The 13,605-nt window shown below is 35.7% G+C and overlaps 1 protein-coding gene across 5 annotated transcripts; it reads left to right on the plus strand.

The window, feature by feature from the left end:
• Window positions 1-47: 47 nt before the first annotated feature.
• On the plus strand, window positions 48-13,373 carry FAM229B (family with sequence similarity 229 member B). Of its 5 annotated transcripts, none has more exons than XM_008007301.3 (4): window positions 48-177; window positions 9,852-10,011; window positions 11,778-11,916; window positions 13,159-13,373. In XM_008007301.3, exons 3-4 carry the CDS (start codon window positions 11,792-11,794, stop codon window positions 13,274-13,276), a joined length of 243 nt encoding a protein of 80 aa, XP_008005492.1. In that variant the 5' UTR covers window positions 48-177; window positions 9,852-10,011; window positions 11,778-11,791; the 3' UTR covers window positions 13,277-13,373. The 5 variants fall into 5 exon arrangements, with proteins under 5 accessions (XP_008005492.1, XP_008005490.1, XP_008005491.1 ...); XM_008007299.3 differs by having other exon boundaries at window positions 56-166; XM_008007300.3 differs by having other exon boundaries at window positions 56-166; window positions 9,855-10,011.
• Window positions 13,374-13,605: the final 232 nt, after the last annotated feature.

Raw genomic sequence — 13,605 nt, forward strand, 5'->3', positions numbered from 1 at the left:
CCGCTGCCGTCGCTAAGCACGTCCCTAGGTTCAGGCTAAGGTTTTCCGTCAGAAGGCCGCGCAAGTGCACTTGCGTCTCACCGTTACCATAGCGACTGGGCCTCTGGACTGCAGATCCTAACTGCGTTGTCAACATCTTTGAGCATCGGCAGCTCCGGAGGCCGGGGTAACTGGCGGGTAACTAGGCTTTGGAGTGATATTTTTAAATATGTATCGTTAAGCTGTTCGTAGGCTATCAGAGGTTTAATTTTTGTTCACAGCCTCAACACCCTGGGCGGTGGATCAGTCCGTTTATTCAGATTCCACGGGACTGGAATCTGAATTAGCATCTCTGTCCAACAAGACCTTTATTCTAATAGAAAATGAACAATGGCGTTGAGCAAAGAGAAACCCCAGAGAAACAGACATGTCAGGGCACAATTGGAACTAAATGGTTATACACTTTGACAAAAATGGCAAAACTAAGATCACAGACCCCACCAGTATTTGTTAAACGCTGTTTACTCCTCAAATTAACTTGTAGGCTCTCTGGGAAGATTAAAAAGAAATTAAGGCATAGATCCAGTACCAAGAAGCTTACAACCTGATTGAAGACATACACGCGAAATACTCAAAGAATTGTATGGCGTTGACTTTAAGTGCAATAGGATTCAGTGGTTGAGGATGTAGCTGAGTAAATAGAAGTCTGATAGAAGAGACGAGATTAACACTAGGCATTTAGATGGGATAGAGGAGGAGAAGATTAAAAAATTAGGCATGACAACTACCAACTCCTTAAAATTGTCAAACATTAAAATATGTAAACTTCTATTGATCAAATTAGACCAGATTTTAATTAAGAACTCAAGTACTTCTTTAATAAAATCTTTTCCACAAAAATTCTGAAGAACTACGAAACTCTAAGAAGTCTTCTTTGTTTAATAAAAAGTCATATGGTGTGTACTATGAATATGTGCTAATATGAATTGTAATATTCAATTGATTAGAACACTTTGTTGTCCCACCAAGACATGTAGTAGTTACTATTACATTTCTCTGGTAGCTGGTAGGTTTAAAGTTGCAATGGATTTTATCTCTTTTGGTAATAGGCAGCTTTTGGTCAGTAAATTTTTGTAGGCTGGATTTATTCTTAACTGCTTACTGAGTATGGGGTCAGCGGTAGAGGTAGAGTTGGGCACTTTAGGTCTTGATGCTAAAGTCCCAAAGTCTGGGACTTCCAAAATTTGCAAGTCTTGGTCCAGTTTGTAGGCAGTGATGTGAATAGGTCTGTATCAGTGTGTTATCAGTGCTAGGTGAGATGATACACTGGCTTTTGCAGAGCCCCACCCTTCATGCAGTCCCAATCATTATTCCCCAGAAGCCACATATAGGAAAGAAAAGTCCTAACATGTCTTATTAATAACTCCAGTCTGTAGAGAATCAGACTGAGAGACAGTTCTGCTTAAGAGTCAAGCAAGGTAGAGCCTCACATGCCAGCCACTCCAAAACTTCCATATATGCAAACCCAAGTTAGCCAAGTTGGGATTGGTTGAACTGCAGTGGACTATTCAGAATCTTATAAGGAAAAGAAATGTTTTTGGTTGAAGCCACTGAAATTTTGGGCTGCAGTTTTATTATACTGATAGCTGACTAACATACAGAGCAAATATAGTGAACAAAATTCCACATGCTGAAAATGAAAAAGAGAAAAAAATCATTGGGAATCCTATGGACTACTAATATTGAAGGAAGGAAGGAAGACAGGGAGGGAAGGGAGAGAGGGAGGGAAGGGGGAGAGGAAGGAAGGAAAGGTGTAAAAGATGGATAAAGTACAAGACCTTGGGGTAAAACCTAGCCTAAGAGGGGAAAAAAGAAAATTCATCATATATATTTTGTGCTGAAGAAGAACTTAAGAATATGAATGCAATAAAACAGGAACTTCAAGACAAGATACCAAAATAATAAGACTCAAGCTCTATGAGGGCTGAGTCTTGTGATTTTTATCCACTACTAGGAATAGTACCTTGCATATAGTAGATAGTAAGTAAATATTTGATGAATAAATGAAATAAAATGGAGATAAAAGAACTAAGGAAATTAACTGAAGACAACATCCACCTTAAAGGACTTAAAGGAATAATTTTTAAAAGCATTAAGAAGCAGACTAGAGAGATGCACATCAAATTATAATGTAGAGGAAAGGCTTAAAATAATGACAGAATACTAGGCAAAACCCGAAGATATGAAAGTTATTAAAAATAATATGTATGGAGGAGACAAAGATAACTCAACATAAGATTAACATGTGCCCACAGCAAATGGAGGAAGAAATGTGCTTGATATAAAAAGTAAAGGAAGAAAAATACATAGATTAAAAGGATACACACTATGTTCTATAGGACAATTTCTACAGAAAAATCAACACCAAGACATGTAACCTCATGAAGTCATTCAACTTTTCAGAATAAAGAAAGAATTTTTTAGGTACCTAGGCATGAAGTGAACAGGGGAGTGGGATGAAGAAAAAACAATTGGACTACTTTAGACTCATCTATAGCACATTCAGTATGGGAAGGCACTGAAAACATGCTGCAGAGTTCTGAAGGGGAATAAAATATTTTAGAAGAAAATTATTCTATAGCTTTTGTAAGTTGTCATTGAAATATAGTTCACATTTGTGGGTGCTCTGTTTTTATTCTTGCTTGCACACACCGCCATTTCTGAGCTAATCTGTTTCTCATATAACTTGACAAACAATAGCAACTGACATGTTATTGTTTTCCAGCCTCTTCTCCCAACATTTAAATTCATTAGTTAAATCAAATTCCTTCTAGGCTATCACAGAGTTTCCCAAAGGTTTTTCCCAATAGGTTTGTTCCTGAGTGACATATATCACTATCCTTTTAGCTTTCCACAACAGTTTCCTTTTTAATTGCTCGTTGACCACTTAGGTATGGTGACTTATATTTTAGGTTTTTGTTATAGCGGTACCTAAGTCTGGACAAAAGTCTGTATACATCAGCATAAACTTTGTTGTGCCATGGTAACAATCAACCCCAAAATCTCAGTGGTGTAAAACAACACATTTTTTTTTTTGTACATGATGCACGTCCATTGAGGGTGTCTGGGGGCTATGCTTTATGGTATCCCCCTTCTGGCACTCAGGCTGATGATCTGCCATTATTTGGTCCAGTTTTTGATTTATTTGATTTTAAATTAATTATTATATATATTAATGGGGTACAGTTGATTTTTTGATAAAATTTACATTGTGGAATGATTAAATCAGTCTGATTAACATATCTGTCATTTCACATACTCAGATTTTTTCTGTGATGAGAACATTAAAAATCTATTCTTTTAGCAGTTTTGAAATATATATTATTAGTAACTAGTCACCATGCTGTGTAATAGATCTATAAAACTTATTCCTCCTAGCTGAAACTTTGTATCCTTTGGACATCTTCTGCTCCCTATCCCTGTCTCACCCTCTAGCTTTACTACCCTCTGGTAACCACCATTCTACTCTCTACTTTTATGAGCTTGACTTTTTCAGATTCCACGTATAAGTGAGATCATGCAGTGTTTGTGTTTCTGTGGCTGGCTAATATCACTTAGCATAATGTCCTCCAGGTTCATCCATGTTGTCACAAATGACAGCATTTTCTTCTTTTTTAGGGCTGACTAGTATTCCATTGTGTATATATACCACATTTTCTTTATCTGTTTCTTTATTTGTTTATCTGTTGATGGATAGTTAGGTTGCTTCCATATCTTAGCTATTGTGGATAATGCTGCAGTAAACATGGGAGTGCAGATATCTTTTTGACATACTTATTTCAGTTCCTTTGGATATATATCCAGAAGTGGGATTGCTGGATCATACGGTGATTCTATTTTTGATTGAGGAATCCATACTGTTTTCCATAATGGCTGAATTAATTTAATTCCCACCACCAGTGTTAAAAAGGCTCTCTTTTCTCCACATCCTAGCCAACATTTACCTTTTATCTTTTTGATAGCTGCTATTCTAACAGGTGTGAGGTGATAAATATCATTATGTTTTTAAATTTTCATTTCCCTAATGGTTAGTGATATTGAGTAGTTTTTCATATATCTGTGGGCCATTATATGTATTTTTTGAGAAATGTCTGTTCTGATTCTTTGCCCATTTTTAATTGGGCTATGTGTTTTCTTATGAAGTTGTTTGAGTTCTTTATGTATTTTGGATGTTGTCCCCTTAGCAGATGTATGGTTTATAAATATCTTTTCCTAATCTGTGAGTTTTCTCTTCATTCTATTAATTGTTTCCGTTGCTGTGCAGAAGCTTTTTAGTTTGATGCAATCCCTTTTGTCTACTTTCGTTTTTGTTCCTTTGCTTTTCGGGTCGTATCCAAGAAATGATTGCCCAAACTAATGTTGTGGAGATTTTTTTTTCCTGTTTTCTCCTAGTAGTTTTAGTTTCAGGTCTTACGTTTGAGTCTTGAACTAATTTTGGTTGATTTTTATTTATGATATGAGATACATTTCTGGTTTTTGTGGTAGAGACAAAGCTCAGGAGGGTCTTGCACTAGCAATTAATGGTTGCTTATAATTCACTAACTAAAACTAATCACATGGGCTCCAAGTAATCATAAGGTGGCCAGAAATTTCAATTTCTGGAAAAGAGAAAGCCAGAAATATTTGATAAACACTTGTGTGTACTGCACAAGCATTCTCAGACATTACATCAGAATACAGCATCTGTGGTAGGCATCTTCTAAGATGGCACCCAATGATCTCTGTCTCCTGTTCTTGTGTAAGCCCCTCTCCTTGAGGGTAGGCTAGACCTAATGTCACCTTTCTAATGAATAGAGTCCAAATACAACCCAATGGCCACATTGAGTTGAGGCGACAGAGTTAGAAATTTTGGACGATCAGACAGCTACAATTTGCAGGGCAGAATGCCAAAGAGGAGAGAGTATGCAAAAAGAAAACTGTAAATCTTTAGGGAGTTCCTCATGAGCCTAAACTGAGTGCTGATCCTTGCATGAATTCATGGAAACTAAGTAACACTGAGGAAAGAACCTTGGAAATAAGCAGGCAGAACAATTCCTAGGGTTCACATAGGGCTAGGACTAATTCACATTCCCTGTATCTTGAGTGGAGAAACCTTAAAATAGCTGGAACATTGAGTTGAATACTCAGAAAGGTACCTCAGTAGTGGAGAAAAATTAGCCCTAGATGAAAGGCTGTTATGATCTAGCCTAAGAGAGCATGAAACCAAGCCTCCAAAGAACCAGGCTGTTTCCAAATAACTGTGTCCCAGACCAAAACTTAAAAATACTTAGAGGAATAAAAATAAAATTGTTTACCAATGTAAAATCACAATGCCTGGCACTCAAGTCAAAAATTGCCAGATATGCAAAGGTGAGTCCCATAATGAGGTGAAAAATTAGTTAAAAACAGAACAAGAAATGGCACAAATGAAAGAATTAGTAAACATGAAAATTACATAAAATTAAAAGAACATTAAAGCAGTATATGTTCAGAAAGACAGAAGGAAGCCCAGGCTGGTTGGGAAGGGACAAAGAAATATAAAAAAAAGATCCCAATTAGACTTCTAGAGATGAAAAGTACAACATCTAAGGTGAAAAAAATGGATGGAATAAAGAGCAGATTAGACATTAGGCAAAATAAAAGATCAGCAAACTTAAAGATGTAGTGATGGAAACTGTGCAAAATAAAACAGAAAACAGAAAGATTTTTTATAAAAGGAGAACTAGTGAACTGTGGGACAACTTTCAACAATGTAACATACATGTAATTGGCGTGCCAGAGGAGGGAACAAAAAAATATCTGAAGAAACAAAGGCTAAAAAATTTTCTAATGTTATAAGCATTATGAACCCACAGATCCAAGAAGCTCGGTGAATCTTGGGCACAAGAAACAGAAAGAAAACTACAACAAGTACGTTATAATCAAATTGCTTAATATCAGTGATAAAAAGCAAATATTAAAGCCAGCCAGAGAAAAAAGACATATTACATATAGAGGAACAAAGATAAAAAAAATCAACAGACTTCTTATTGGGAACAATGCAAGCCAGAAAATAGTGGACCCAAATCTTCAAAGTACTTAAAGAAAACAAAACTGACAATTGAGAATTCTATACCCAGTTAAAATATTGTTCCACAATGAATATGAAAAAAAGAGATATAAAAGCTAAATTAATTAATCAGCAACAGACAAGCACTGTTAAATGAAAACATTCAGGCAAAGGGAAAATTATGTTGTATGAAAATCTGGACCTACTCAAAGGGATAGAGAGCACTGAAAACTATAAATATGTAGATGAATATAAAAGACTTCTCTTGTTTTAAAGACAATTGCTTAAAGGAAAATGTATAACGCTGTGTATGGGGTTTGTACTATAGATGGCATTAAAATATGACAACAAAATTATATGTAGTGGGAGGGGAAATGGACTATACTTTTATACGGTTCTTCTAGTGTATGTGAGGTGATATAATTTATCTATAAATTATACACATATTCAAAATACCTGAACTAAAAACTGCAGAATAGAAAGGAGAAGTAAATAAAATTACAATTATTGTTGGAGATTTCACACCCTTATTTCAATAGTTGATAAACCAGTTATATAGAAAATCAGTAAGAATGTAGAAGACTTGAACAATTCTGTTAATCAACAAATTACTTACATAGAACACTGAAGCCAACTATAGCAGCGTATACATTCAAGTACTTGTGGAACATTTGCCAAAGCAGTTTATATTCTGGCTATAAAAATAACTCTAAATAAATTTAAAAGAATTCAAGTCGTACAAAGAATGTTCTCTGACAAAAACGGAACCAACCTAATTAGAAATCAGAATAGAAGAGTAGAATATTCCTAAATATTGGAAAATACTTATATAGAACACTGAAGCCAACTATAGCAGCATATACGTTCAAGTATGTGCGCAACATTTACCAAGGCAGTTTACATTCTGGCTATAAAAACAAGTCTAAGTAAATTTAAAAGGATTCAAGTCATACAAAGAATGTCCTCTAACAAAAATGGAACCTAATTATAAATCAGTAACAGAAAAGTAGAATATTCCTAAATATTGGAAAATTAAACAATATAATTATAAATAACCCATAGGCCAAAGAAAAAAAAAAGAAAAATTTTAACTGAAGGAAATGAAAATACAAAATTAAAAATTTTGTGGAATGCAGCTAAAGGAGTGCTTTGGTGGAAATGTGTAGAATTAAATGTTTACATTAGAAAAGAAGAAAGCACTAAAATCAATGACCTAAGCTTCTACTTTAAGAAATTAGAAAAAGAAAAGCAAATTAAGCCCAAAGTAGACAGAAGAAAAGAAATAATAAAGATTGGAGTGGAAATCAAGTAAATGGTAAATAGAAAATAGAGAAAAATCAATGAAACCTAAATATGTGTCCTGAGAAATTAAAATTATTTGATGGGCTTCCTTGTTCATAAGACAAAGTCTAAAATTTTAACTTGAGTTTATGCTCCTGCATGATTTGGTCTGTACTTATGTCTCAGACTATATTTATTTTCTGTTTTCCATGCTTTGGTTATGCTGGCCTTTCAGATTTTTTTATTGTCTTTACTGGCATGACCTTTGCACATGCTGTTTTCCTCTGTTTGCCCCCTCCTCAACTGTGTCAATGTTTTTGTCTCCCACTCATTGCCACCAATTAATGCCCACTCATCTTTTAGATTTAGATTAAATATCCTAGACCAAAACAAATCCTATTGTAACCTATAAACTCTACCACAACAGGAACTGTGTTGGTTTTAGCTTAACCTTTTATCTTTAACACTTAACACGTGCCTGACTCGTGGTGGATTCTCAGCAAATATTCCTTAAATGAATGAATGAAGTCCATGGATCTTTTTTTCTTAGAACATGACAAATTCAAATATCACTAATTTTCTGCATCTCATGAGTTAATATCTTGAGAATTGAAAGACTATTGCTCTTGAGCTTATGATACTTAAGGAGGTATTTGGATACTTCCCCATCTTTTTATTCACCATTTGTATTGCTCCGTTTATCTATTGCTTTATGAAAATATGCTGGAGACTCAAGTTCCTTTTGTGTTCTGATGTATCATTCTACTGTTGTAAAGTTTCATCATTAAGGCTAACGTTTGATTTGTTTCATCGTATCACCCATTCTAAAGAAGCATGGTATGGCAAATGGACTAGTTAAAATGGTAAATTACAGAATTTTAAGAATATTCCACTTACAGATATTTTACTTCATATATATCGGTGACTAAAAAGTGAAATCAGTGTCTTAATACTCTGATTTCAAGAATGACACAAAAATATGTAGGAAGTAGTGCTGATTGAATTCTTGTGTCCCAGTCATTGGCTTTATACATGTTAAATTGTTTTTAATTCCTCACAACAACTTTATAAGGTAGGAATTAATACCATTTTACAGACAAACTTTTAGTGATTTGCTTAAAATCTCAGAGCTAACATTGTGTCAAAATTCAAACCTGGCTGGGCACAGTGGGCTCATGCCTGTAACCTTAGCACTTTGGGAGGGCAAGGTGGGTGCATCACTTGAGCCCAGGAATTTGAGACCAGCCTGGGCAACATGGTAAAACCCTGTCTCTACAAAAAAAATACAAAATTAGCTGGGCATGGTGGTTTGCACCTGTAGTCCCAGCTATTTGAGATGCTGAGGTGGCAGGATTGCTTGAGCCCAGGAGGTTGAGGCTGCATGTAGTGAGCCATGATCATGCCACTGCACTCCAGCCGGGGTGACAGAGCAAGACCCTGTCTCAAAGAAAAAAAAAAAGAAAAAAAATCAAACCTAATTCTGATGCTGAAACCCATCATTTTCCCACTGCTACCACTTCTCAAATATGTAAACTATTTTTTTTTTTGCCATCCTAAGTACTAAATATTTAGGTCCTAATGATACCTTAGCTAACAATGGCCAGCAATTATTTGTTTGTGTGACTGTGACACCATCAGTTTTCCAAGCTAAAATGGTGATCAACTTATTCACAGATAGTACCCTAGTAAGAAAAAGAAGGTAGAGGTAAGATTGTATCCAACATCAAGTTAATTCTTATGTAAAATGCCAGTGTTCTATAACATGAGTCATATGAAAACACAACAGTGGTAAGAATGCTCACTAACATTTAATGGTTTAATCATCAGATATGAAAACTGAAAAACTGCTTAGCTGAAGAGTTATGTTCTGGTGTAAGGGTTAAACTAAACATTACTGAGTAGAGCAGCTGTTCATGAGGTAAGCTATTGATTTAGAAGCCAAGAATGAGTTGGGAGAGGGAGAGCAGTTAGAGAAATCAGCAGAGAAGCAGGCCGGGGCCCAGGGAACAGAATAATGAGGACAGTACAAGGTGTATTCTTCCTTTCACAATTGTAATTCTTCCAGCCATTTGGGAATTTGAAGGCTCTCTTGAGGAAACAGGAAAAAAAAAAAAAAAAAAAGGTTAGTCCAGGCATTAGAGAGAGGGTGTAAAGAATCCCATGTAAGAGTTATAGAGAAATTTGTAAAGGTATAATTTGGGTTTGAGGATATTGGAGTGGGATGAGGATATAGATAGGTTGTATTTATTTGGGATATTATAAGAGAAGGTCTAGGAGAGAAAGAGAATGAGGAAAACAGGATATAAAATGAGAAGAATCTCAATTCTGATTTTGTACAGATGGATCAGACTGTAGGTCCCCATTCATGGATGAAAATACTAATATTGTAGGGAAATAAGCCAGTAAAAACAAGAATGAAACTCTCCAAAAAGCTTTACAGAAAATTGTTAGCTAAGCCTCAGCTTGTTGTTGGAGCTATGCATTGAGATGTTTGATTCTTTAGCAGGTAGGAAACTATGTGAAAGAATCTCCTGATGTCATAATTTCCGGGTGTCACTGGAACATTTGATCATCATTCCTTTGGCAATTCCAGCCTTCTATGGAAGGCCAGTAGAAAGCATTGATTTATTCGCCTCTACAGAAATCAGACTCAGCCTCTTTTGGTAAGTCTGTTTATCCTTGATCAAATTAGTTAAATGTTAATACCTGCATAGACAGGTAGTTATACTAAACCACAGAGTTTACTATGGTTTTACTAAATCATCATTGAGCAAAACACTTTTTTTCTTGATATTGACACACAGTCTACAAAAGTTATTTGATTTTATTATTACCACCAATAAACATTTACTTTTAGGCATAGAATACTATACTAAGTGTAAGAAATAGTTGCACCATTTAAAATTTTTCCTATCCTTTGTGTACTAATAGTTGAATACATGCAAATTATTTCAAGATAAAGCTAACCAAGCACTGTTCTAGGTATTAAGTATTCAGTGATGACAAAGACAGACTTGGAATGAGGGGGGATATTAAACATTTACAAAAAATGAGGATAGTGTTTCTCAACAGTGGGCAGTTTTGCCTCTGTCTCCCACCAGGGACATTTGACAATGTCTATAGACATTTTGTACTGTCACAACTTTGGGAGAGGGGTACTATTTGCATCCAGTGGGTGAAGGCCTTGAATGCTACAAAACATCCTACAGTGCACGGGACAGTATCCTCCCTCCCCAACTAAGAACTGTCTGATCCCAGCTGTGAATAGTGTCATGATTGAGAAACCCTGAATTAGAAGGATAACTGTTACCAAGCAGAAATAAAGGTTGCTATGAAAATGTAGATAATCGGGGTTATAAAAGTAAGTTATAGAGTAAGTAAAATATAAATTCAGGCTTAGTGGATTGCATTGGCCATAGTGAGTGAAGGGTGGGAGCAATGGGGTAGGGAAGAGTTCCAAGGTAGGCAGTAAGGAGTTCATTTATATATGTTTGTGTGTATAAATCATATCTATTTCATAATAAATTTCATATATCAGGTATACTTGCAGACATTTCTATGCATTTACTAATGCTCAGTAGTACCTGCTGAATAGTAATAGTTAACATTTACTGAGCACTTACTGTGTGTTAGGCACTGCACTTTATGTGTATTACCTTACTTAATCCTCACTATTACCCTAGAAGTAGAAAATATTATCACCAATGTACCCTTGAGAAATATAGGTAAGTACCTTGACTAAGATCACACAGTTGGGAAGGGCCAGAGCCAGGGACTATACTGTGACTATAGAGAAGCAGGGGGGAAATGAATAATCACCTGGAAAAGAAGGATTAGCTGAAGATATTTCAGTGAATGTGAAGCTGTGCTCCAAAGGAAGAGAAGAGCATAGATAGGTAGAGAGGTGCTTGTTGATTGCAACAACCATTTAAAGACAAACTGAATTTTGTTTTCACACAGCAGAAATGGTCTTCAGTTATGTTAACCATAGGGTACATTTTCCTTGCATTGCTTGGTGGCTATTTTGTATTTTTTGCAAGACTTAAAATTGTACGTAAGGGATGGTTGTGAAATACAGTAATTTTAAACACTTTTTTAGCCATTTAAAAATAGAATAACATTCAGAATATTTCTATATGTCTATAACAAAATAGTAATATTAAAAATCCCAAGGCCAGGCACATTGTGTCCACCTGTAGTTCCAGTTACTCAGGAGGCTGAGGCAGGAGGATCGCTTAAGCCCAGGGTTTCAAAATTGTAGTGCCTTTTGATTGCACTTGTGAATAACCACTGTACTCCAGCCTGGGCGACATAGTGAGACTCTGACTCTGTAAAACATTCCATACAAGTCTTTGAAGACAATCTATCTCCACCCCCAACATTTTAATTTTCTAATCTAGGTTTTCAATATTTTAACTTTCTAATCTAGGTTTTCAGTGAATTATGCCTTTTCGATTTGGAACCCAGCCAAGGAGGTTTCCAGTGGAAGGAGGAGACTCTTCAATTGGGCTGGAACCGGGGCTGAGCTCCAGTGCTGCCTGTAATGGGAAGGAGATGTCACCAACCAGGTAAAGTCTTCTATCCTCACAAGTGAGGAAATACATACTGGCTATCATCAATACAACCTTCAGCTGATATTCAGTATTAGCAAGAAAAAACCCTCAGCAATTCAAAAATATTGTTGTTTCTAAATTAGTATGAACAGAGCCCAGGTTTCCTTAGTATGGAGTCTGTATTTTGTATTTCTGTAAGTCTTGATGATAGACCAATTCATACTCTCTCTTTCAGGTACATTTTTAGCTATTAACAAAAAACCCACAGTTACCTTGGCACCAACCTAATAGATTGTTGATAGCTTCACGATTAGATAACATTCAATTAAACAAACAAATCTTCAGTTGCTAGTGTGTGTAGGGCACCGTGCTAGGCATAAGGCTAAAAATATGAAAGACTTAGACCTCAGATTCAGTGTCACTTTGGCTTTGATTAGTGTCACTTTGGCTGTGCTGTGACCTTTGGCAGAAAGAGTGGTATAGAGTATGAAGATTCTGTGAGACAAAGTATTTTTGCAGAATGATTAGTTTCACTTCTGTGATGTTTACTATAGCAAAACCTTAGATACTACATTGTTAGATTCTCATGGCTTGGAAATTTTGGGAACACAGATTTAAGTTTAACAGGTGTAGGTACTTAAAAATTGGAGTTAGTCAGGATGAAATAGGCTACTTTGGGAAGTAGTGAGCTCCCGGTCTTTTGAAATGTGCAAGGCTGAATGACTATTTGGTGGGAATGTTGGAAAGGAAATTCATATACTAGATGTATTTTTGGACTAGGTGTCATTTAAGGGCCATTTCAAATATGAGATTCTATCAACATTTGAACAGTATGTGAAATACTATGTTCAGTTTTGTATTTTGCCACAAACATTCTTGTTTTGAAATCACTCAACTGAGGCGATTTAGGGTGCATATGCACATGAATTGCCATGGTATTATCTCTTATGTTTGTAACTATGCACTTTTGTTTTGCCATTTAGCAATCATTGCATACCTTTCAAAATGAATATCTGGAGGATTATCTTTGAATATATGAATTTCCTGTGATTAAATGTATGTCAGAGGCCACAATTTCTTTGTTATATCAGTCTAAAATGGGTGCCTCATCAGCATCACCATGTTATACTCATTTTATGACATTCAGAGATTTCAAAGTGTTTTAAAACAGTAAAATATACAATCACACTTTGGTGCTCTGAAAAAAAATTTCCCCTTTTTAATATCTAACTACATGTCATTTGCTTTTTTATTCAGGCAACTCCGGAGGTGCCCTGGAAGTCATTGCCTGACAATAACTGATGTTCCTATCACTGTCTATGCAACAATGAGAAAGCCGCCTGCACAAAGCAGCAAGGAAATGCATCCTAAATAGCATCATTAAGTCTTTTGTCAAGGTCTGACTAGGTCAAGGGTAATGGACCAGTATCATCTGCTGATCTGGTAAACAAATAAAAGTGGTGGCACCTTTAGATGATGACAACAGTTGAACTATTTACTTTTGGTAAGACAGACAGAAATGTCAGTAAAGCACACGTAATGTTAGGCTATCAGTTATGTCTGACACATAAGACAGAATAATATTTCACAATTAGAAAATACCTTAGAGATCGTCTTGCTCACGGCAGATCATTAACATCAATAATTAAAGATGAAGCTTAATCTACCTTGGTCATCAGTCAGGTGGGGCTTATTCTAAATACT

Source organism: Chlorocebus sabaeus, chromosome 13 (assembly GCF_047675955.1).
Source record: "Chlorocebus sabaeus isolate Y175 chromosome 13, mChlSab1.0.hap1, whole genome shotgun sequence".
In the NCBI taxonomy this organism is placed as follows: Eukaryota; Metazoa; Chordata; class Mammalia; order Primates; family Cercopithecidae; genus Chlorocebus; species Chlorocebus sabaeus.

Excerpts from the sequence above, each read along its gene's own strand:
- FAM229B (XM_008007301.3), top strand. The coding sequence starts at position 11,792 with ATGCCTTTTCGATTTGGAACCCAGCCAAGGAGGTTTCCAGTGGAAGGA. Across the intron at positions 11,917-13,158 it reads AAGGAGATGTCACCAACCAG|GCAACTCCGGAGGTGCCCTG; the intron begins GTAAAGTCTTCT and ends TTTTTTATTCAG.